Genomic DNA, 24,697 nt, shown 5'->3' with positions numbered 1-24,697 from the left:
CATCGGTCTATTCTAGAGTACTGTGTGGTACGAGCGATGTTTGAGCCACAGAAAGTGATGAATGTGATCGCAAACGATAGAGAAATACCAGCAGCATTGACTAACCGTCGACAAAGTTTCAGTTCTGGATTCAGTTTTGAAGCCGAAACGAACGATGTGATTGAAGGAGAAGTTAATTCAGCCGACCCAGACGAGACGTCACCCTTGGTATGGAGGAGCTTTATTAATGAGCCGTCTATTCTTCAATTCTTGGAGGACCGTGTCCGACTGGAAGCAAAGTTCAAGCAGCAGCTTTATGCGTATGTGGAACTCTCGAAGCGTGACAGCAAGTGGCGGATAGCAGCAGCTAATGCAATGACGGTCTTAGTCCGGGCAGGGGAACCATTCACCGAAGTAGACTTGCGAGGCATCCAGATCCCAGGAGCCGATCTCAGTCATGGTATATTCGAGCGTGCTCAACTACAAGGAGCGGATTTAAGGAAAGTCAACTTTCGTAACTGCTGGCTTCGTGAAGCAGACCTGAGTGACTCCAGGATGACAGGTGCTCAGTTCGGTGGATGGCCACTTCTTCGTGAAAAAGGAGAGGTCTTCAAGGGATCCTATTCGCCTGATGGCAAGACATTGGCTGCAGCTGTCTACGAACGGCAAACCAAGGAAGGCTACGTCAGCATTTATGATACGCTGACGTGGGAGAAGCGTACGGCTTTGAAGGTTAATGCGAGCGAGTACAACTTTATCTATTCTCCAGACAGCCGACACATTGCCATTTGGCATGACAGCAATACAATTCCTGTATATGATACAACATCAGGCGCAGTGGTTCATAGCTTGGAGGGCCATGCTGGCACTGTTAATTGTGTAGTATACTCGCCAAGTGGCGACCATCTCGCGTCAGCTAGCAAGGACGGGTTAGTGCATGTGTGGGATGCCAGCTCTGGCATACTCCAATACACATTAGAGGGACATATTGGCGAGGTGACAAGCGTGGTATATTCACCTGATGGAAAGCAACTTGCAACTGGAGGCGAAGACAAAATGGTGCAGCTATGGGATGTGGCATCAAGGAAGCTGATGCTGAAGCTCCAAGGCTCTGAGTTTGAGATTAAAAACATCGTATATTCTCCTAACAGTCAAGAAATCATCACTCGTGACCTTGGTCCCAACTCGCTGAATGTGTGGGATGCTAGATCTGGCCAGAAGGAGTGGGCCTTAAAGCATGAACCTCCGCTCATGGGTGCTCAATATTCTCCAGATGGGAAATTTGCCACTTCCCTAGGTGGGTTTAAAGCGGTTCAGTGGAATATGCAAACAAAGAAAGACGTTTATGCTCTTACAGCTCATAACGGCCTCATTACCGACTTGAAATACTCGCCAAATGGAGAGCAGATAGCCACTTGCGCCGGCGATAATACTGTACGGCTTTGGGATGCTCGATCCGGACAACAGACCAACACGTTTTATGGCCACTCAAATATTATACGGTGTTTGGCATATTCACCCAATAGCCATCAGATTGCATCATTCAGCAAAGATGGAACCATACGTCTATGGGACACACAACCACAAGAGTTTAACCACGGTTCATATGGTCACACGAAATCAGTCATCCACATAAGGCTTTCACCGAATGGACAACACATAGCTTCATGCAGCCGGGGTGGTACAGTGCGTGTGTGGGATAGTTGGACAGGACAATGTATTCATGTTTTACAAAGGCAAGCATACGCCATCAAATATTCATCCGATGGTCAACTACTTGCCTCTTGCAACCGTTACAGTGATGCACGCGTTTGCCTTTGGGATACTCAGTTGGGCCAGATTGCCTATATCTTGGAGCCAGAAAACCAAAGCGATAATATCCTAGAATTCGATACTTCGCCTATTGACCATCAAATTGTCTGTGGTCACAAAAACGGAAAAGTGAGTGTGTGGGACATGCAAACAGGACAACTCATACGCATTCAGCAGAGGGATGGCAAATGCGTGGAATGTGTAGCATTCTCACCTAGTGCTCATCAGATTGCCGCTTATGATGGCATCAAAATCAGAGTATGGGCAACGCAGTCAGAAGAGCTCCTATATGAACTAAAGAGTACGAGATTGGTTGGTCACTATTTGGCTTATTCGCCTGACAGTCAAAAGATAGCATTTATCCAGTGCCTTGCAAAACTGCAACTACGACGTGCAGAGACAGGCGAGCTCTGTTGCGCAACAGGCTTCAAGAATGGTCCAGCAAAGATCGCATTTTCACCATTTAGCCGACTGGTAGTTATTGGAAGTGAAAAAGGGCCAATTAGTGTAGTGAATGCTGAATCAGGAGCCGTGTTGCATATGCTTCAAGGGCACATCGGGCGTATAATTGCCATATCTTTTTCTTGTGATGGCCAGTACATTGCCTCATGCAGTTATGACAAGACCATACGACTGTGGGACCCGGAGTCAAGTCAGTGCTTGGATGTTATCCCATTCGAAGGCGGGTGTGTTTTGAGCCTTGCATGGAATGTTTCCCACGAAGGTTGTTTCCTGGTGACAGGATATGATGACGGCTCTATTCGGGTGTGGCAAGTTACTAAGAGAGAAGATGGCCAATGTCATACCCGCTTGAAGTGGAGCACGAAGCAATCAGCTCTTAATGCTGATAAAACAAACATTAGAGGTGTTGTTGGTTTGGGTGAAGCGAATAGAAAACTTTTGGGGCAACATGGAGCTACTAATGATATGGAGCAGCGTTCGACGCTGCAAGAAGGAAGCCATAAGGCCAAGCAAGCGACATCAACGCAATTTAGGCTGAAAGACATGGAGAGCGAAGGTTTGGAAATGGAATCCAAGATCGACAATCCTAGAGCAGGGCCATTGATTGCTCAAAGTGAAGTAACCAAAGGATATCGATTCATTTGCAGCAAATGTAGCGATTGCAGCGAGTGTGAAGTTGCGCATTTTATTTTAAATGGTTCCTCGCGATAGTATCAATAGTTCTGGTCAGCATTGTTAGGCATAATACACCCATGTTAATCTGATAGAGTGTTCATCCCAATTTCTCTGTTTTTTAACATTTGCTTACAATAAAGCATATTTACCTTGCCACATGTGAAGGATCGGCGTATTCTAGATGTCGATCGTGTCGCTATTGTGCACGCGTCTTTCTTTTTTGTATCGGCTCAAGGAAAGAAATGTGGCATATACATTTGCGATTAGAAGGTTATATTCACTGTCTGCATGGTTGATGGAAAACTGGAATGGGTCAATGGCGATGTGTCCTCTAGAATAGTATGTATCACTTTGAGTGGATGGTAGCCTTTGCACACAATATTATAGCATTGGCAAGTAGAGCATTGTCATACTCATTGATTGCACGTATCGAACATTTGGGCTCGATATGTCCTTTTCCGCTGCAATGGTTTTTCCATAATGTATATGCTAAGCTCTCCGAAGCTATGCGAGTCTTTTAAAAGCTCTTTCTGGTGACTATTAGTAAGCACCATTCGTGGTATATACATTTTTGCCTTGGTCAAGGTGCACACAAGATATAGAGATGTCAAGGTTTTCATGCTTTTAAACTAGGTGGGTTGTCGAAATGATAACTGAACAGACTGTATCGACGACAAAGCACAGGCTACGTCTTGTTGACCATTGTGACAGAGAGGTCTCTGACTGAGATGAACTAATTTCTCGAGCTCAAAATTTTTCTCGAAGCGTTAGGGAAAATATTCAGCAATCCAGGTCTGTAGATGTGTTGTGAACTACAGTTAAGAAGACTTTCTCACTGGTTTGCTGGAGCCTGAGAAAGCTCTTTTTGATCATGAATATGAGTGATTAGAGTACAAAGTAAATATATTAAACGTAATACCCAATCTTAATTAGTCATGTGCAATAGATTCAAGAGATCTGCTCCCAGCAAGTCACTTATAAAAAAAACTTGCCTCCTTTTACGTAAACATACACTTGGTACAATTCTGACAAGACATGGGTCCTACAGATTCGCCAGCACTCAAGCGCACGGCTTCATCGCTTGAGGAAGCAGGAGAAGCAGTTTCTTTTTCTCGGCATAATGCTAAAAAATCTCGTAAGAATGATAATGATACAGAAATAGAGCATACTGAGGACTGTGAAGATCCTGAATGTGAAGGATGTGCCGAGGGAGAAATCATTCTTCATTTCGACATCAAACCCACTGCGATGGAGGTATTCAAAATGGCACGTGATGAGGTAGCAGCTGTCGAAGCAGGATCGACCTTAGGATCATCAGGGACAAGAAGTTTGTCACGTCTAGCGAAGGCGTTATTTGACCGAGCTATTGATGAGTTTGAGATTTTGGAAAAGACACAGACACATATTGAGCTTAATGATGAGACGGATGTGGCTAGACAAGTACTGGTGACGAAGATCCAGCATGCAACATGCGTAGTCCTGATGGGTCGATATATTCCTTCGATGGAGGTATTAGAGGATGGAACCCGAATGTTTGATGAACTAGCCAAAAAGACAGCCTATCAGAATGGACATATATTGGTCGGTTTAGGTATTGCTCAGCTCTCTCAGGCAGGAGAAATTAGGCGTCAAGCATTGAAGACATTGGAGCTTGAAGAGGATGAACTAACGGAAGAGCAGATCGAGACCGCAGGTCATATTGGCAAAACAGAAATGAACCTGATTGATAATGCACTAGAAAACTTTGATAAAGGGTTGAGCCTACTGAAGAAACGGAAAGAGGACCCCCCAGAATCTGAATCAACGTTTGCTCAGGAGTCGATCCGCGCTGCACAAGAGTTAGATGAGTATGGTAACACTTTGGACGCCAAGCTCAATCAAGGTATTGTGTATAGAAATCAGATGTTTATAATAATATATACATTTATTTCTCATCCGCATATAACCAAATTGCTGCCCTTTTTTTTAAAAAATCATATCTGTGCTCAACAGAGCTCGCTTGCAAGACTTTTGATCGAGCTCTGGAGCTTTTAGAAGATGCACAAAAGCACAAGGCTGATGCAGTAGATTCAAGTGCAGATGCATTAAGTCTCTTTGGATCTATTCTCTATAATAAAGCGAAAGCAGCCGACAATCAGGCAGAAGGCGATGAGAACCCAGCCAAGGGCCTTTTGGAAAGAGCAATTGAAATGTTAGTTAAGGCAGAGAATATGCAAGGCGAGGATGGCGATGCAAAGACGTTGGAAACAGTACGTTGCCCTTATTTCTTGTACGGAAAAAGTTGGCTGCCAATTTTATAACTTTTCAAACTTACACTTCTGACATTGAACTTTTTATTTAAAAAATTACTTATTTATACTTATTAGTTGGGACAGGCCTATCTGATGTCGACGGGTCTAATTGAGGACGAGGATATGATCCTTGAGCGTGTGGAAGCTGCCAAAGAGAAACTCAGTCATGCATTGGCATTGGATCCTCGTAAGATGCTTTTTTTTTTTTCAGTAAACATTTAAACTGTATAAAACTGTTGCATATTAATAATTAGTACATCATAAATGAAACTTCGACCTTAGATAACCCCAATCTTAGACAGCAAGTTGAGGCGTTATGTGGTGGCGATGATAACTTCGAGTACGAAGATGATGATGTGGAAACGGAGGAAGACGGAAACGACGAAGACAACGCGGAAGAGGAAGATGAATAAAACTACTGTTCTGCTTGTATATTTTTGTTCGTTTATTTCATTATGAATGATTTGTAACGATCAGTCAATAATTGAAAGATGTATAATAAATATAAATAAAATAAAAACAGCGAAAACGCTTTTTTTTTTTTTTTTTTCACATGTGCAATGTGCAAAAAGGTCAACTGAACAAGAGCTAGGAATATCCGATGAGGAATCGTTTACTAATTTATTCAAGAAGTTAACATAAAGATTGCGTGTTAGCAATGAAGTCAAGTAAAAGAATACCGAGCTTTACAAATAAATATGATACGTACGAAACCATTGGCCTTGAGGTAATCAGCCAAACGTTCGACAGTGACGTTGCAATTACCGGCCTCCTGGCCCTCAGTATAGTATCCAATAATAACAGTTTTTGGGGTCCCAGCGCAGCAAACACCAGTTGCACCCTAGTTAATTCGACATAGAATAAGATTAGTATTGACAAACCTAGAGATTAAGCACTTTCTTAATGAATCTAAACAGTAGAGATAGTCGGACGAAAGCTTCTCCTGCGATTCCTTCATTTAAAAACTAACAAAATATCATGAGGGCACAAGCTATTCATAGACAAAGGTAAAGGTAATATCCTTTTCCCACTGTGCTCAATGCAGGATAGCATGCTTATTAATGTCGTGCTTCCAGACTGGAAACGCGTGTACACTGCTTTTGATCATCTCTGTATCTCTATACCGTCTGCCTGTCCATTGATTTATGTCTACAAAATGGAAAAAAAAGCCTCTTATGCCACTCCAAGTTTGACCAAGTCATCAGCTCGACGACCATTTAATAAGCCAGTCAACTCATGTTGCGAAGCAGTCAAAGATAAAAATGATAATGATAATAGAGAGAAAGGAGATCTATAATTGATCGAATGACTTACGCTACGAGCAAGGATACTTCCATCGGGGGTTGCCCTCAGGTAGACGAACTTATGGCCTTCAAGGTAAAGACCATTGGCCTGAATATCAGCAGGATTGTTAAAGGCGGCAATGACACTCTGGATCTCAGCCGCGCTAGGCTAATGAATATTTGAAAGAGGTATTAGAAAGGGACAAAAGTTAGAGAACAAATTGACAGCCTGAGATGAGGAAACAGATGAACACAATTGATTCAGTTGTGCTAAACTAAAACATGTTCATCTAACAAGATTCCTCTTCTTTAGATGATTAAAAAAGTTGTGAGAACTAACAAAGGACTTTTAAATTCATTACTTTGAAGCCCTCGCTTGCGGCCCAGAGGGAGCCATCTTCTCGGCCATAGATACCACCCTTGGCGACGTAACCGGTTTTAATGAGCTGGTCGTCGACGTATGATTGCCAGGACATGATTGTGGATGAATGATTTTTGAATGGGATTAGAAAAGTGTGAAGAAAAAAAAGTTGAATAGGCAAGGTTTTTATACTCTTAAAAATGGTTCGACGTCATCACCATTGCGCATGGCCAACCTGTCCATCCCTTGTAGCCCCCTTTAGAAAAATGGCATGGTATCTGAGTGAACACATTGCTTGCTCTCCTCTCACTTGACCCGCACAAGTAAAAGTATGACCGCGACAATTTGAACATTCGTTTACTCCTGATACTTCTTTCTGATATTTTTATCTTGGGTCCGATCTCTTCGGCACTCTCTACAGTGCTCAATTTTATTCAAAAAAAACCAATTTTTTCTAAATGAGGTAGGCTCCTGATTTTCAAGTAGCTTTTCAGTCATGATCTTCAATATTCTAACTGAAATTGTTCTCTCATCACCAGTGTCTATATCACCTTCGTGTTCTTCCTTTTTTGGAGAGGTTCAATCAGTTAATCAGTTATGGATTCTTTTTTTACTCCAAATTTCTTGTGACAGACGAAGACAGGTTTTTTTTTATATGTGTCTAATTTATTGCTAAGCCACATATCACCGCGCCGCCCATGTTGAGAGGTGATCACTTTTCGAATGTGTTGCATTTCACACCTCCACAGTCAGGTCGCTCATAGGAAGCATAATTCAAATGTTTACACCACGGAAAAACAGGAACATCCGTAAGAAAATCGATGTCGAGGACGTGGACATAGTCGCAGTAGATACATCTGATACCACTACCGGCCCCACTTCAACCGTGGCAACCGTTGCTGCTGCTACTACCACCGATACAACAGGTAAAATCCAAAAAGAGTCAAGATGTCGATAAGTTGGCCTTTTATCCCTACATGAACTATTACCTTTTATTTTGTTTGATTATGTTTCTAATATTATTTGATAAGACTGATTGTATTTCTCACGTTACAAATACATCATAGTTGTAGACACTACTGAATCTGTTCCAAAGTCTAAGAAGACCAAGAAGAAAATCATTAGTACAGCTCTAAGTTTTGGAGATGAAGAACAAGTAAGCTAGGCTTTATGCGCATCACAACCTAAAGTAATAGGTACTAAAAAAAAAAAATACTGACATTGATGCAAAATCTTTTCCGAAATTTAGGAGTCAGAAGAGACATTCAAAGTCAAAAAAAGCTCTGCTAGTAGGAGGCTTGCCCTTAACAGGGGAAGCAGAGCAGAAGATGGAGCAGATTTAAATCAACATCAGCATCATGAGCATCAACCCGCCATTGCCAGTCGAGCAACTGTTGGGAACACGACCTCTTATAGTAAAGAAGCATTGGAAGAGTTACGGAAATCAACTAAATCTGCTACACCATCCAGTCGAATTTTTGACACAACCACTAGTGAATCTCTTGTGGAAGAAAAATTTCCAACTCTTCTTGGAGGTATGGTATGAAATGTATGAAGAGTATTAATATAAGAGCTGTTCGAATCTACTAGTCTCCCTTAAATTGATTTATTGAAGTATTTTTATTTTTATTTTATTTAATTTTTTCCTTCTTAGGCCCTACTATTATCCCGGATGCGCATGCAATTCATCTAGCAAAAAAGAAGCGTGAACAGATGCGCCTAAGGAATGATCATGATGAAGAAGAATTCATCTCTTTAACAGGAGGCGATGATAATAGGGTACGAGATCTTATTATATTGATTACGTCGGGAGAAAAGGAAAAAAAAAAACATTTTTTTATGTGCTTGTTTTGTATTACGATATCATTTCCTAAATACACTTTATTTATTGTTTCGTCTACTGTAAGATCATCGAGGAAAAGAATACAAGGCTGATCAGAGAAGAAGACGACGAAATGGACGATGGTGAAGCAGGTAGGAAAAAAAAAAAATCTCCAAGATCGGCCTTTATATTCTGGAAGCGCTTATTGTTAAAGGATGAAATTTTAATATGCTAACATAATTTATTGTTCACTTTGGCCATTTTGGCTTAGATCTCGAAAATATTTTGGGAGACAAGCTTGCACTGGGCAGTAAAGCCGAACGAAGGGCCTTGAAGATCAAGAGGGAAGCTAGGAAAGAGCTGATTGATAACATGTACGTTTCCGTTACATTATTTTTTCCTTGATAGATATCTTTGCCACCTGTTATCGAAGAATGTAATTTGATGCCAATGCGTTTACTCATATTGTTATTATCATTAGGGATGAGGATGGAGAAGACGAACTAGAAACGAGAGAGTGGGAGATGCAGCAGATTCGCAATGCAGGAATCGTTAAAAAAGATACCAAGAAGACTGGATTGGATGCCCCTGTTTTGAAGAGCGTAGCATGTAAGGCTGAATAATTAGTGATGTTTGGTTGCTTTAACAAAAATCAGTTTTTCATTACGCTAACCAGACATACACATCTTTTCATTACTATCCATCTGTCTATCTCTTTTTTCTCTTTTTTAATACCATGTTTTGGTTCCTAGTCCCCACTGCGGCGCCAATCCCAAGTCTTGTTAGCGTTAGAAAACGACTTCAAGGACATATTGACAATTTGAAGAGTCGACATAGTCAACACACGAGACATCTAGATCAAATCCGCCGTGAGGAAGCAGACATTATGCTTCGGACTGCAGAATCAGAGGAAGCGATGTCAAAGGCGAGTCAGCGTTATACATTCTTCCAAGAGCTGCGGTCATACTGCCGAAACTTGGCTGCATTTTTTGAAGAAAAGTTCCCCGAATTGGAAGCGATTGAACGGGAGTACAGGAGCATGCTTTCAGAACGCACCAAACTGGTGGTAGAGCGAAGAGTTCTTGATATGAAGGATGATTTGGCAGAATTTGCGAATGTGGTGGAGGATGATGAACATATGAGCAATGGTGATAAGGATGGAGAGCAGTCAGAGGTTGATGAATTTGGACGGAGTATAAAAGCGGATCCAGATGGCGCTCGGAGACGACGGAGGGCCGAACGGGCGCGTCGTCAAGCTCAGAGAAAACGATCTGAGATTGATGATGAAACAAATGAGAAGTCTCCGTCACGGAATGGAGCCAAAAACTATGATGGATTGTCCACAGACGATGAGCTCGGCGCAGGAGATGAGCAAGACTTAGGAGAGGCCGTTATGGGCCTGGAAGAACGTCGTACCAATATCTTCAAGGAGGTTGGCGTAGAATTCCGAACTATAGATGCTGTTAAACGACATTTCCAAGCCTGGAAAACTGAATATCCAAAGGACTACAGCAAGGCGTATGGGGGGCTTTTATTACCACTTGTATTCGACTTTTTTGTTCGTCAAGAGACTTGTCTTTGGAATCCATTACGCGTTCAACAATATATACCAGAACAGTCGTGGCACAAATCAGTGGCCTCCTTTACTATCATTCAAAAATCATCACATATGCACAGCGATTCTGAGAGCGATCGGGATGAGGATGGAGAGGACGAAGAAGACATGGACAAGGAGTTGCTGGGTAAGGTCGTTGCTAAGAGCCTTTGTCCCAAGATTACACAGTTCATCGCAGCAGGCGGTGTTGATTTGTATTCTACCAAGCAGACAGAATGCCTCAAAGCAATTTTGGATCAGCTTTTGGACCATGTGGATAAAAAGGACAATAAAATGGCTCAGCTTTTAGAAGCTACTCAGAAGGCTATTCTAAAGACAGCGGAAGATCACAGAACACAATTTACAGAGGCTGCACAACCTCTCACGCCACGGCATATTTTGACCAGCGAAGGACAAGAAGCACGTGAACGATACCTGTGGAGGACAATAGGGTTGTTTAAAAATCTTTTGCAGCTCCGTAGATTTGTAACACCTAGTATTATTGATCCTCCAGTCGTCGATGGGCTACTGCATGATTGCATTTTACGGCTGTTGGAAGGTGATGACAAGGATACAGTTGCCAAGTATCAAATGGTATGTTGTGCTATTACCTGCGCTTTTGTTAATGCATTTTTGCCAAAAGCCTATTGATTAATTTTTTTTTTTTTTTTTTTTTTTTTCAAAAACCAATAGATCTTCCAAGCTCTTCCTCACGAGATCCGATCACAAGAGCGGCACCTTATTATTGACCGCATGGCTCGAGACATGTAAACTTGGTTTTATTCTCAAGACACAAAAGCCTCAAAGGCGATAACAAATAATATCAATAGAAATGATGATAATTATATATTCTTATATGTATATCATATGGCAAAGTCAAATGTCTTGAAAGAAAAGGAGATTTGGAGTTCAAGAGAGTTGGCTGTAGCACATCTCAACAGTTGTGGCTGTGGCTGTGACAATGACACATTAAAGTTATTTTTAGCCCCCTCATTTTTGGACCTGCATGAACAATTTGAAATAAGAAAAAAGAGTTCTGAGCACTTCGCATGGCCAGATCATCCCATCGGGTTGATTCTCTTACGCATAACCCTCCCCTTGATGAATACGCCGGTGGTGACAGGTAGGCTCCCTCAGCTCAGAAACGGCCTCTTTTACGTCTCAAATGAAAAAGAAAGTTTCAGCCGTATTCTCTATGAAGTAAAAAGAGATCTGAGACCGAAACATCAGGACACAATAAATGCTGTATATTTCAGTTAGAGTGAAGGAGGAGGCGAAGAGGGAAGAGGATCCCAATGCTCTCAAGCCTTAGCATTATTGTTCCGGTTTGTGTAAATTGGTCCGGAGGAGAGTTATTCCTCCCAGTATAAATGAAGTCTACAAAAAAAAAGTGTCATCACGTTTTAGGTACTATTTATCACAAGAAAACAGCAGTAAGAGTTATGTACATGTAGTACATACTAAGAACGAATGATATTAAGAATACAACTTGCAGAAGGAAACGCTTGACGCTTGAGATGTCCATTTTGGTATTCGAGGAACATAAAAATAAAAAATGTATAAATAAATGATGACAATGACGAGAGCATGACAAACACAGAGATCAAAGGCGGAATTACTTTTCTTCATCTTTTTCCTGAAAAGGAGAGGGTAAGAAGTCTGAAGGGAACAAATGGTTGCAAAAGATGTCATGGATGAATCGATTTGCTGAGAGCCAAAGCCAAGAATTTGACAGCAAATTCAGCCAGAACATTTTATTTCGCGCAAGCACAGACCTTGATCTTGGGTAACTGTATCTTGGTACCTCAATGCTTGGCGGTCATCATGTATAAAAAGACCTCTATTTTCCATTAAACCAACTCTTTTTTCTTTTCCACATTCTCACGTTCTACATATCATCAACTACCACAACTTTTTTCTACTACTATAACTACAACACAACATCCAAATATGGCTCTCACCTGCTCTGACATTTTCAAGTTCATCTTCGCCGTCATCCTTCCTCCTCTTGGCGTCATGCTCGAGAGGGGCTGTGGTTGCGATTTCCTCATCAACATCCTCTTGACTTGTCTTGGCTATATTCCCGGTATGTCATCGATCGCTTTTTTTTTTTTTTTTCTTGATTTTATCATCACTGTCATTCTCCCCAATTCACTGAATATATTGCTTGGGACTAATTGAATTTTTTTTTTTTGTATATCCGCTTCCTTTTCATGATGTTTAGGTATCATCCATGCCTTCTACATCATTCTAAAGTATTAGGATCCGCAAAAAAAAAAGGAATCAGCAAACAGCAACAATCAGTACGGAATGACTACACTAAAGCATTTAAAAACAACAAGAACAAAAGCCAAACATTCATGAGCAGTGTAAATCTGTAATTGTACTATAAATTCTCACAATCCAATAAATAATATTGCAATCAAATACCCCATTGACCTTTTAGAATCTGCAAAAAAAACAAAATTCTAGCCCACATTAGCATGGGAAAATTCAGCTCGTCTATTTCATAGTCTATTCGTATGTGGCTCGTGAGTGTATGTTTGCATGCTTTCTCCATGTCTTCTTGTGTTGTACCTTCAAAAAAAAAAAAAAAAAAAAAAAAAAAAAAAAGTCGGGCCCGTTGAATAAATTGATGGCCGTTTATTGAAAAGGTGGGAGAAGGGTGAAGGGTTTCAGTTAACGATGTGTAATAAACGTAGTTTATCATCTTCATTTTCTCTACACAATGACTGTAGCAATAACAGCCCGGTGATCCGAAGGCCATGGCTTGAAAGTTCTATCGTTCTTTTCTCCAAATCTGCTCACTTCCTCACCCATCTTGATGGCTACATCCTTCAGGGCAATAGGACTTGACTCACGGCTCAGTCCGAAAACGTAATCGATACGATCATAATGATCTGATCCATCCAACTCACTCGTCAGAGCCGACCATGTAAATCCAGGACGTTCAATAACCTGTTGCTCAATCCTGTCAAAATCGACTGGATCTTTGTCGTCCACGTCACTGTGACCATGAGGACTATCAGGGTTTGTACAGTTGCGAGGATCATGATGATGAATATGCTCATGCTCAATGGAAGCATTGGCGTCGGTATGGTTAGAGGGGCCGTGGGGCGGCAAGCTTGACCCTGATCCTGACCCAAAGTGGCAAAGATGTTGGTATGCTCGCCATAGATCCACTAGGCCAGCCTTGTACGCCCATTCACTCACGGGCCATTTGACTGTCATGGGTTGCAATCCCGCGAAGACTGAGAGTGGTGTCCAGTCCAGATGACTAGGCTCATTCAAGTCCGCCGTCAAAAAAATAGGCACATCTGGCTCTTGTTCCGCCACTTGTTTTATCTCATTTAGGACGGTCTCCATTTCCTTACCTCGGGCGTCGATACAAGACTGGATGGCCTCTTCAGCTGTATCTAAGGACGGTTGCGAATCGTAAGGAATCTTGAGCAGTTGGAAGGGTTGGTAGGGGAAATAATACAAGTGACAGTTGAATAGGTACATGAACCGTGTATTAGCTGAATGTTGGACTGCAGAACTATTGAATGGGAGGTGGGGGCGCTCAATTGGCGGATACTTATTTTCTGAAAATGCTAGATAAGGAGGCTCAAATTCAGGATGACGAGGATTGTTCAATTGGATCTTCACACCGAAGCCCTTCTCGGTCGTATTGACTATAGGGAATTTAGACACTATTCCCCAGGGGTTCCTTGGGCCGGTACTACTAGGGAGAAGTTTTTGGTCACTATAATACCATCCCGGAAGATGTTTCATCAGCTCTGGGAGCATGTAGCGCCTACTGCCCGATGATAGAATAACAGTAGAGCACTCTGTAATAATAGATAAATGATACAGTCTTATGGTCAGCACAAACCTAATCAGGCAGATGTACCCACTTTGTAGCGAATAGGTGATTGAGTGGTTTACCTTGAAGTCCGACTACATCCGCTCCAGATGCAAGGATAGCGTTCGCTGTCTGCTCAATTGGATGGCCACTAGATAGCCCACCGTTCCAGATATTGAAGCTCATGATGCGAAGCTCAATACCATTTGCTCGGCGATCTCGTGGTAAAGCTCTAGGAAGGGTCAGTGGAACATCTAAAGAATCCCCGTCATCGAACAAAGGGAACTTGGCAGGGAATCCAAGAGCATTGTTGGCGCCTTCGGGATCATCAAACGTTGCTGCCATTTCCTTATGGATTTTCTTCCATTCGAGCGCGAGCTCCGCCATAACCTTCCTGTATTGCAGCGATTGCGATGGCTCAACCTGCTCAATGGGCCATTTTGCAAGGTTTCCGAACCTCAAATCTTCTTTTCCATCAACATACCCATATTGATTGTGGAAGAATGCAGGGTTACCTTTCGGCTCGGGCAACGTGTTCAGGAGTTCTTCAAGTTCCTCTGGTTCCACAAACGTGTTCAATTGGTCCATAAATTCCTGATGTCTCTCTGGTGTCCCATAGTCAGCATCATTAAAGTACGAAAGAATGATCTTGGGTGTGAAATAAGTCGCAATGAACGGAACAGACGAGTGTAGGTCGGTGATGATCACATCAAACGCCTCCATAAACGGCAATAGGCATACATGCTCATCCTGAGTCACCGTGAAGTTTTTTAGAACAAACTGAACATTTTCGAGCTCTCTCTGTTCAATCCCCGTTTGGTCTTCGAGATCATATCCGTCCAACTGCAAAGAGCTTGGGTGCATCTTCCAAATAAACTTCCAGTGACCTGTTTGCTCTAGGCGGTGAAAGAGTTGAATGATGGGTTTTTGAGCAATCATAGATGTGCCGCCGCAGGAAGGAGCCACGAGCACAGCGCGTGTGTTATTGGATGTATATTCTGACTTTGAGTTAATATAGAGCGCTCGGACATCCTCAGCAGTGTAGGGTAATCTAAACGCAATGTGACATTTGTATAAGCGTGATGTTAGAAAATAGTCATACATGGTCTCTCCCCATGATAAGGATTATGTATCCAAGTGAGACAGCACAGCTTCCTGTCTTTTTCTGGTCATAGTCTTATTCTCCTACCCCACTAAAGTAAACCATTTCAGAAAACTTACGTCTTGTTAAAATAGCGTGTAAAGTAGAGTGGGACCCTATGCTCGATACCAGAACAAGAGACACATCCATACATGCAATGTCCGATAATGTTGACTGCACAAACTCTCTCTGGTAGCGCATCTTTCACTGCATTCAGAATCTTCTTTTGAGTCAACCCAAAGGCACCATAGTCTGGATTCATGGATCCTGTCAGCAAGAAGACAACTTGATTTTGTTTTTTGGGTTCATACATTATACTACTGATACTGCTTCTAGCGCTACTAATACCACCGTAATTTCTAATAGGTGTCGCTGTAGGCATTGTGGATGCGTGTGCACTATTGCTTTGGCTGGCGGTGGTACTGACGTATCCTTCATCACCACTGTTGTTGCTATCGTATCGATCGAGACGATGGTCCAGATCCCTGATTGCGGTTAGGATGTTTCTGAGCGAGAATGACATGACCTTGACCCAGCCATCTGGATATTGCCGACGATAGTAATCTGTAATCGTCTCTTTAGCTACATTCCAATCGTATACAAAGACTACCCCCCCATATCTATCCAGAAAAGGCGCACAGGTCTCGACCTGCGCTAAGTCATAGTGGCATGGTCTGGTGATGAAAAGTTGAAAAAAACAAATACAAACAAGTCAGACTTCACGCATTAAATATATCCTTGGTCGCGCACACAGACCATTTGGGGTGAAAAAAAAAAAAAAAAAAAAAAAGAGGAAAGAGGTTTGAAATGGCATGAACGATTTCATCAAATAACCATGAACATCATGTTCAAACGAAATGACCATGCATATTTTTTTTTTTTGTTTCTCAGTCCTGTTACCAATTCATTTCCAACACTTAACACACACAGATATATAATGGAAAAAATATATAAAATATATATATACAATCAAATGAAATCAGACATTAGATATATACTTGCATGAAAACCTTGATTTTGTGGTTGACAGTGTTGTTTAACTCTGATTTAGCGAGTGCCAATGCTTCAGTAGCTGATGACATTGCAAGGGAAGGATAGGTCAGGAATTGGGTGAGTGAAAGAGTGTGTGAAGCTGCGAGCAAGAAGGGTTGGATTCGACCACAACTGCTTCTGCTACTGGTCCTGGGGGTAGTGAGGGCTGGGGTGTGGGAGCGTTGATGATAAACAAGCAGAAATGGACTAAAACGTGATAAAGAAACTAAAATGGCTGGACCCTTGATGGTATTTATACACGGGAATGCCATATGAGATACGTATTATGTATTCAATTTTGGACGTCTGTATGGATTTTTCTACAAATGTGGAAAAAAAAAAAAAAAAAAAAAGACGAACACATAAATAACGATAGCCAATGATGTTATTTTCCCATCCCAATGTCTCATTGTCTCCACATCAAGCTTAAAATGTATGCATATAAAGGTGCTCGGGAAGACATTTGGGGAGAGAGGGAAGAGAAGGAAATGCTCCACAAGACTCACCTTGCTGTCCACCCATATATTGTGATAAAGGCCTAGATAGCCAGCAGGCTGTAACCCAAGTAGTTACAGAGCTCCGTCTTCAACTTTGGCTCTCCAGCAATCTCAAAGAGAGACTGATCTATCAGAATGACGCCTGCTTGTGAAATAGTTTGCAACACCCCTTTTTTATTTGCAACATGTCGTTTTCGCATACATTTTGTTTCCATCTTAATTATGGCTCCCCGTGAAACAAGAATATGGTACTCGCTCTTTTAAATGCACTCATACTTGTCCATCTCTTCTTTGTCATGCACCTTTGTTATGACCCTCAGATATACAATATAGAAATTAGCACGGTTATAATAAACACATAATCGGATTCTTAGTCAAATTTTGTCAACATAAGATTCACCTCTGTTATTGACATTTAAAAGTTGTTTGGCAACCCTCTAGGATGAATTGGGTCTGGTAATGTGATAAAGTCGCTTTCGGCCACTTCACTCGTTCTTCGCATCTGCTGTGAATTTGTAGGTGACCGCAGATGATCATGAACGGTATGAATCTCGCTCTGTTTCCTCACCAACATCGCTTGATGCTGTACCCTTGCTCTTCGGCTCTCCTTTGCAAAAGGATTCGGAATCGGTGGCATCCTTACTTCGGATGGGATGAATATGCGTCGAATAACTCTATGTATCAGATATGCCCATTTTGGGAATCGGAACTGCTGCTGATATCTCTCTTGAATCGAACAGTTAGCCGCATATGTAATAATGGGTATGAAAGATCCAATTCGAACGCTGAAGGATCCCCCGCTAATAGTCAAATCAGCACTTGTACGAAGAGTCCCCCTGTCTGCCGATGATGACTTGGAAGAGCGAACACAACCAGGGACCCAATCATTCCCACCAATAGTCGATGTTTTAGAGGGTTTAGGAGGAGAAATTATTCCGCCTGGCTGATGTGAACAGATATCGGATGATCGTCGGCGTTTGTATTGAGGTCTTTGGGGACCAAGATCAAGTTTTAAATTTTTATCGTACAAATTATTGACTGTCGGATCGTTGATCGCCCTTGAATAGTAGGATAGAGTGGGGTCTTCTTGTATGCTGACGGTAGTATAGTCGGGACCGAGATTAGGACAACTATACGGCAATAATGGCCTGGCTAATGATAAACCCCGCTGTTCTTCAGGAGTCGGTATGAATTTGGTAGTATTATGGCCCATCGCCTGCCCTGTAGCTTCATTGCTCTCGTGATATGGAGAAATATACGAAGTGCTACATCCATTGTCGATGTTGGTTTTCATCATAGGGTGTACTCTGATATCCTCTATGCCAGGGGCTTGCGACAAGAGTGCTGTGTCAGAGAATAAGCCAGGGGAAGTATGGGGGAAATCCGTGTTCTTCATAATCTTATTATCATACTGTTGTTGATGTTGCTTTTTGACTGGTACGGATGAGGAATATTTCGCATCCGAATCTGTAAACAAATCCTCTACACACGCTTTATCATTTTTCGGAACCACCCCTGCCGGTGAAATAAACACAGGATTCCCAACGCCACTAACGCTCTCATCTGTTGATCCTTTGTTGCTACGCATAGCCGTCCAATAGTTTACACTTTGTGGAGCTTGACTGGCATTATAAATAGAATCCATGTTTGAAGTGACGGTAAATGGATATGTAGTATAGAATTCTGAAGGGGTGGCCAAATCATCACACCGAAGCGACCATGAATATGGAGGGGGTTTAGTCAGCTGGTCAGTTTTTGGGTCATTGCCATGTGGATTGAGTGTTTGGCACTTTTCCCTGAATCGCTCCTGGAATTCACGTGCTTCGAATGGCATCCCTAGACTGTAATAAAACTCAATGTAGTATTTCCAGACCAGATACTTCCGCCAATATTGATACGTTTGCACCACAGCAGGATCAAATATAAAGACTATGAAGAACAGAAACCCTTGGATACTCGTCGCTACATTCACGAAATAATCCAATGCGCCGTCGTACTGGTTTCTATCCGACAAAGTCAAGTCGACAAAGATTTGGATACATCCTGAGACGGAGATCGATATTGGATAGAACGCCTGACGAAGAAGTGCTGCCAGATAAGATCGATCCTTAACGGGAAATGCAGCCATACCTCGTGGGCTTGTTTGCTGGACACCATTAGGGCTTATTGAGGGTACGATACGGCCATGTTGAATTGAGGAACCAATATCGGTGATCGTGACAGTTGGTGCTACAGTGGTATCGTCGCTACCATTAAAAGTTGGTGATGGATTGCTGGTTATCATATAATTTCTGTGTCGGCAAGAGCCGTCCATTTGCTCGTGCCCTTGCTCGTCCCTCTGATCATTACGAGCCCCGACCTCTGTCCCCGACAAACTCAGGCCCTCTACGCACCTGTCCTCTTGCCTTTGCTCTTGCACACCGTGTTCTTGACTTTCAATTGATTTACTTTGGCGACTTGTATTAGAGAGCAGTGATATTCTTTTACTTCTTACGCTTTGACTTATAGACCGCAACCTCTCCATAGTTGAAGTTGAGCGAGAAGAAGCGTCTTTGTTTATTAGATAGTCAGGTGCCTGGCATGCGATCTTGTTGAGATCTGCTTTTAAACGTATCACAGCGAGTGTTATCCTGAACATTACGAACAGTGTGGAGCCGAAAAGAAATATCAAGAATAATATCATCCAGGCATAGAAGCAGAACCATGCCCAAAATGACCTAACTTTGCAGTCTGTCTGTCCTGGCGTAGTCGTGAACCAGCAATAGTGCCCACATTCATTAAAGTTGAAGTGCCTAGTCGCAGCTGGTGCTGTGGCCAGAACAAATGCGATCAGAGGGCAAACTGCAATGTATTTAAATGGTATAGATCGTCTCTCAGTAAACAAGAACACACCGCAGAGTCGAGACGTACTGGAAATGACAAGTGTACATGTCAATAGCTGAAAGAATACCTGGTTGTTAAGTATTTCGTGGTAGAAAATTAAAAAAAAAAAAAAAAAAAATAGAAGACGAAAGCGTTAACTTTCATCATAAAGCTCTATAAATCACGGCCAGCTTTCGGTCAAAACCTTACATAACACCAAGCAGACACAGTGCATTGAGCACGCGTTGATGCAGATGTGTAATCTATGCTCGAAAATAAGGTAAATATTATATCTGTTCTATGGGTTAAAGAAGGACATTATGAAGTATGGTATCCCTGTCCTTACCAGTGATAACGTTAGCTAGTGCAAAGCCAAAATTCGAGACGGCAGTGAGGAAGATAATCACCATACGTTTTCGCTGTGCTGGCACCCGCTGCATGACCATCGGAGCATGGAATATAATCAGCAGTGATCCAATAAGACTAAACCAGTTAGCGACCGTAACCAGTGGATGGTTGCTCCGAGATCGGTCTATCAGCTCAATAAAATCAGACTCTGTACTGTTGAAAGCTGTGCTAGGTGAGAAAGATACATGGGAAGAAAAACCTGGGGCCGCGTCTGAAGCTGAAGTGATCAAAGAGAATAGAGTTGAATTGAGGGATTTATGGCCCTGATCTATTGTGGTAGTAGTCCCTTGTTCTGTCAAGAGCGCTAATGATCTGTGAAGGAAGGACGAGGAAATCTTTGAAAGCATTTGTTTAAGGTTTTCCTAAGGACGAGACGGTTTCTTTTATTTAAAAAATATGGATTGTTCAGGGTAGAGAAAATGAGATGCGACGAGCTTGACGAGGAAGTCAACCAAGAAATAAAGTGGTTTGCTGACAGTGGTATGTCACAAATGATGAGGTATGTTGGCTTGCCAGTCAATGTTGGCTGAAGGCATTGGATAAATGTTAAGAATGACCAGTTTAAAACATTTTTTTTGGCAACGCATGTCGGTCTCGGAATGAAACTATTTTTTTTTCTTTTAAAACACTGGAATTCTTGGTTAAATGCGGAGGATCTCAAAGACAACTACCTTGAAGCCTATCGTAACTTCTCTCTTATTCACTATTTGTAGAGATGACTTTGCAAAAGGAGCATCCAGTTGTCTCTGTAGCAGCTTGCGTTCACCTGTGATCAGTAATGCACGGCCGTTTGTCTTGAGCACACGGATCATTTCTCGCAACATTCGGGGGTATAGCTTGCAATTGTACACGTGTGAGTTTTCTCTTTGACCCCATGGTAAATCTATCAATCATTATATATAGGTATTATTAGTGGAGTCTTTTTTGAAGGAAGAGGAAAGCCTTCGCAGGAGCATTACTACACATACCACTGACAATCAAGTCTACTGTCTCGGATCTCCAGCAAATAGCCCTTGCATCTCCAATAAAAAGAACAGGCCCAATTATATCGTTGCTTAGAAGTCCTGTCTCTGTCTGCGACTTTTGATTCACTTTTTCTTGCATACCTCTAGAGTTCTCTGCTGCTTTATCAACATTGATCTGCAAATATTCAGATCCCACAAATAGCGATCCTGGATAATGTATCGATCCCACAATAGGGATAGTGCCAATGCCTGAGCAAAAATCCATAACTATATCTCCAGGCTTAGGGCCAGCCATCGCTAGGAGTAAGTATGCGATTTCAATCTTTAATGCTGTACGTCCCCACATGGGCCGAAACCGATATGGGCAGCTTGAAAGTTTTAGCGGTAAAGCCATTCCAACATGCATCCTCATGCCCTTAACTATGGAGGATGTATTTTGTTGCCGCCCCTTTGTTGTTGCTACATCAGTTTTGAACTCAACTTCTTCCGATTCTTCTTGTATCCATCTGCCTACGGCTTCCACTTCATAATCTTTCAGATCAACTTTCCAGGACGGAAAGGCCATGCTCATGAGATTTCCTAAACCTGCTGCAATATCTTGAGACCGAACTCCTTTATGTTGAACTTCACCACGATCAAAAGACGCTCTAAATCGGATGGGATCGCGTGTACTCTCGTTGCTATTCAGTTTCAAAAACGTGCTCTTTATGGCTGTTAAGCGTGCTGCCAATGGTGAGGGAATGGACATGAGTACAGAAAGACCATGTTGCCATTGTAGCTTCAGATCAAATGCGTCCATGCCTTTCATTTCCTGAGTCACCGAAGAATGATTTTGATCATGCTCCAGAGGCTCGTGATGTGTAGATGTTCTGAACCCATTCCTGACAAAAGCTGAAAATTCTTGTGTATCGTTAAACACGATCTGAGGTATCGTTATTTCACCAATAGAAACATAAACTGCAAAGACACAGAGGGGTGGATGCTCTACTAGGTCCAATATGACTTTCATAATCTGTACGCTGATTCTACTTGTATCCATGTTGACAATTATACAGCCAGATCCAACTCGATATCTGATCTTGATGGCAGTCTCGACAAGCACTGGGGGCAATTTGTGCACCGCTACATCTTCGAGACCCATGGGTACTGACAATATCAGCTCAATTGGTGCTATGTCTGTGTCCAGGCATCCTTGGTTGCCTAGATAGGCTTGCTTCTGTTTCGTATCGGATGTAAAAGCCATGGCATCCCTATGATTGTTCATGACAAAAAGACGGTTTTGGATGTTTTGCCGTTTATTTATTTTATTTTATTTTATTTTATTTATTTTTTAATTAAATTGAAGGCCACGTGCTCTAATCTGTAACCTCTTTTTTTTACGCCACGGTATCTGACCATTCCCAAGTAAGCTATCCGTTACCACCTTCGGAGTAGGGGGGGGCAATGCTCGACATTTGGTTAGAGCAAAAGTCCTGAGTGATTTTTTTTTCTCTAGCACTGCCTCAATCCAAGACAAAGTTTGTTGGTCATCATCGATCAACCTCTCCATGGAAGAGTCTTTTAATCTTTTTTGTGAACACAAAGGTTGTGTTTATTGTGAGCTCTTCCAGTTTGCCACCGAAGGGTGAATGAACCCAAGGAAGCCCCACAGGGTTTGTCTCTGGTCTACAGTAGTTCTAACCTATTAATCAACTTTAGTTTATTTCTCAGGAACCCTTCCTCAGTTTTTTCTTTTTTTTTTTTTTTTTTCCTTCATTCTCCTCATCCTTCTCATCTTTCATCCGTTACATCCCTACATCCTCATCATGTCTTCTGGAACTTGTTTCCTCACTGACTGCACTGACTTTTATACTGACTTTGCAACATGTACCAATGCCCATGGGTAAGGGCTATCTTTCCTCACACTCACTCCTCTCTCACTTCTCTCTTACTCTCTCTTGACATATCCATCGACATATTCAATTCAACGTTGCTTATTGAGGATCTATTGTTATCTTGCTGAACAGTCCCTTTCACTCCACCTTTCATCTTTTCTCTGATATCAACTTGTCTCTTGTCTTTCCTCTAACATAGTAACTCCTCGAGTCCAGCCACACTGGCCTGTATTTGCGCTGCGGATGTCATTGAGCACTACAGTAGGTCTTCTCATTTGATGTGCTATAAAAAAATAAGCATTGTCGTGCTTTTACTGAATTTTATTCTTGGAAAATTTTATTACTTTATATTAGAAACCTGTTATCCATGCATCATTACTATCCCTGGTCAAGAGGGTGCGTTGACCCCTACCACCTACGTCGCCTCCTGCAACAGTAATCAGAACGGTAAGTTTTTATTGATTGCCCTGCTACCAAAAAAAAAAAAAAAAAAAAAAAAATTAGACAATCTTTGGCAAAGCTGCTAATATCACTTATTATAATTCGCTTCTGATTATTTATGCATTCGGCGTAAATCTTAAATCAAACGTGTTCGTTGTTCTCCTTTGGGCCTGGACCACTAAATCTTTTTAGTCAATCCATACAATCCCACCTTTACATCCACTCGAAGTAGCCCACGGTCCACTACTAGCCCCAGTGGAAGTAGAAATGGTAGAGATGGAGATGAGAGCAATAGTGAAGGAGGTAGCAAAACTGGCCTGTACATCGGTATTGGATGTGGTGTAGCTGCCCTTGTTCTGGGCGTGGCCTTGTTCTTTGTCTTCCGAAGCAGAAGAAAGAACAAAAATGACAAGCTCACAGCAGCTACAGCAGCAGCTGGTGCTGGTGCTGGCCCTCCTGGAGGAGCAACGCATGTATATCAAGGCCAACCACCTCCTCCAGCCTTACAGCAAGTTCAGCAGAATCAATTTGCTCAGAGTCCTCCCATGCAACAAGTCCAGCAGTTCCAGCCACAACCTCAATTCCAACAGCAGCCTGCATATACTCAACAGCAGTTCCAACCTCAGCAACAACAGTTCCAACCTCAGCAACAGCTTCAGCCCCCACAGCAACAGCAATTTGTCTCGCAGCAATCCCCAGCGTCTGGATATTATATTCAACAGCAACCTGGCGTGTATGCAGATCCCAACCAGCCAAATCAACAAGCATTTTACCCAACAGTCGTCCCCCCTCCTGCACCTGCTCATCCTACACCTTCTCCCAAGTTCCAAACTGTAGATCCTTACTATGACCAGCAACAGCAGCATCATCAACAACAGCAACAGTATCAATCTGCTAGCATTCCTACCACGGTCACTACTCCTCCTCAAGATGGCATTGCAACTGTTGGCCTCGCACAGGACCAACTCCAGCAGCAATATCAACAGCAACAGCAACAGCAACAGCAACAGCAACAGCAACAGCAACAGCAACAGCAGCACCAACAGCAATACCCATCTCCTCCTATTCCTATGCCCATGCCTGGACAGTCTAATGCTTACACTGCAAGTTCTCCTGCAACCACTACACTCACTGCCGGAAATTCTGCCACTGTCTACGAGCCTTCGCCTCATGCTACCGTGGCCTCTGTGGCGACTCCTGGAGCAGTCAAACCCACAGCCTCACAGCATGGACCTCAGTACTATGCTCAAGACTATGGAAAGATCACACAATCGGTCCCAGGAAACCCACAATATGTTTCCAATGACGGCACATATCATCAGTAATCCATTCACCTCTTATTTCTTTCATTCTC

The 24,697-nt window shown here is 42.3% G+C and overlaps 7 protein-coding genes across 7 annotated transcripts; 4 read left to right on the top strand and 3 right to left on the bottom strand.

Annotated features, from left to right (window-relative positions):
- Window positions 1-3,922: 3,922 nt before the first annotated feature.
- Window positions 3,923-5,696, top strand: BCR41DRAFT_386847 (hypothetical protein). The gene is made up of 4 exons (XM_022027839.1): window positions 3,923-4,810; window positions 4,921-5,177; window positions 5,295-5,406; window positions 5,502-5,696. Exons 1-4 carry the CDS (start codon window positions 3,964-3,966, stop codon window positions 5,630-5,632), a joined length of 1,347 nt encoding a protein of 448 aa, XP_021880740.1. The 5' UTR covers window positions 3,923-3,963; the 3' UTR covers window positions 5,633-5,696.
- Window positions 5,635-7,455, bottom strand: BCR41DRAFT_323254 (putative profilin). The gene is made up of 6 exons (XM_022021507.1): window positions 7,415-7,455; window positions 7,099-7,278; window positions 6,865-6,948; window positions 6,534-6,671; window positions 5,929-6,060; window positions 5,635-5,835 (listed from the first exon to the last, which is right to left on the bottom strand). Exons 2-6 carry the CDS (start codon window positions 7,153-7,155, stop codon window positions 5,833-5,835), a joined length of 414 nt encoding a protein of 137 aa, XP_021880739.1. The 5' UTR covers window positions 7,156-7,278; window positions 7,415-7,455; the 3' UTR covers window positions 5,635-5,832.
- Window positions 7,456-7,548: 93 nt separating this feature from the next.
- On the top strand, window positions 7,549-11,266 carry BCR41DRAFT_386845 (nineteen complex-related protein 2-domain-containing protein). Its single transcript, XM_022027838.1, has 9 exons — window positions 7,549-7,789; window positions 7,931-8,019; window positions 8,113-8,398; window positions 8,518-8,642; window positions 8,771-8,837; window positions 8,957-9,059; window positions 9,167-9,294; window positions 9,438-10,873; window positions 10,973-11,266. Exons 1-9 carry the CDS (start codon window positions 7,642-7,644, stop codon window positions 11,048-11,050), a joined length of 2,460 nt encoding a protein of 819 aa, XP_021880738.1. The 5' UTR covers window positions 7,549-7,641; the 3' UTR covers window positions 11,051-11,266.
- A 632-nt stretch (window positions 11,267-11,898) lies between these two features.
- Window positions 11,899-12,707, top strand: BCR41DRAFT_323253 (putative cation transport-related protein). Its single transcript, XM_022021506.1, has 2 exons — window positions 11,899-12,365; window positions 12,504-12,707. Exons 1-2 carry the CDS (start codon window positions 12,230-12,232, stop codon window positions 12,539-12,541), a joined length of 174 nt encoding a protein of 57 aa, XP_021880737.1. The 5' UTR covers window positions 11,899-12,229; the 3' UTR covers window positions 12,542-12,707.
- An 11-nt stretch (window positions 12,708-12,718) lies between these two features.
- Window positions 12,719-15,146, bottom strand: BCR41DRAFT_354574 (Endonuclease/exonuclease/phosphatase). The gene is made up of 3 exons (XM_022024334.1): window positions 14,207-15,146; window positions 13,018-14,109; window positions 12,719-12,816 (listed from the first exon to the last, which is right to left on the bottom strand). The coding sequence occupies exons 1-3, from the start codon at window positions 15,060-15,062 to the stop codon at window positions 12,794-12,796; spliced, it is 1,971 nt and encodes a 656-aa protein (XP_021880736.1). The 5' UTR covers window positions 15,063-15,146; the 3' UTR covers window positions 12,719-12,793.
- A 5,290-nt stretch (window positions 15,147-20,436) lies between these two features.
- Window positions 20,437-22,281, bottom strand: BCR41DRAFT_354568 (S-adenosyl-L-methionine-dependent methyltransferase). Its single transcript, XM_022024333.1, has 3 exons — window positions 22,084-22,281; window positions 21,033-21,955; window positions 20,437-20,947 (listed from the first exon to the last, which is right to left on the bottom strand). The coding sequence occupies exons 2-3, from the start codon at window positions 21,834-21,836 to the stop codon at window positions 20,705-20,707; spliced, it is 1,047 nt and encodes a 348-aa protein (XP_021880735.1). The 5' UTR covers window positions 21,837-21,955; window positions 22,084-22,281; the 3' UTR covers window positions 20,437-20,704.
- Window positions 22,282-22,777: 496 nt separating this feature from the next.
- BCR41DRAFT_386842 (hypothetical protein) lies at window positions 22,778-24,668 on the top strand (the record flags this gene model as incomplete). The annotated part of the gene is made up of 5 exons (XM_022027837.1): window positions 22,778-22,910; window positions 23,102-23,163; window positions 23,257-23,349; window positions 23,536-24,254; window positions 24,432-24,668. Exons 1-5 carry the CDS (start codon window positions 22,834-22,836, stop codon window positions 24,666-24,668), a joined length of 1,188 nt encoding a protein of 395 aa, XP_021880734.1. The 5' UTR covers window positions 22,778-22,833.
- Between the last annotated feature and the right edge of the window lie 29 nt (window positions 24,669-24,697).

This window comes from Lobosporangium transversale (genome assembly GCF_002105155.1).
Source record: "Lobosporangium transversale strain NRRL 3116 chromosome Unknown BCR41scaffold_21, whole genome shotgun sequence".
In the NCBI taxonomy this organism is placed as follows: Eukaryota; Fungi; Mortierellomycota; class Mortierellomycetes; order Mortierellales; family Mortierellaceae; genus Lobosporangium; species Lobosporangium transversale.
The sequence above is the reverse complement of the archived record's forward strand: the minus strand, read 5'-3'. Positions and strand labels throughout refer to the sequence as shown.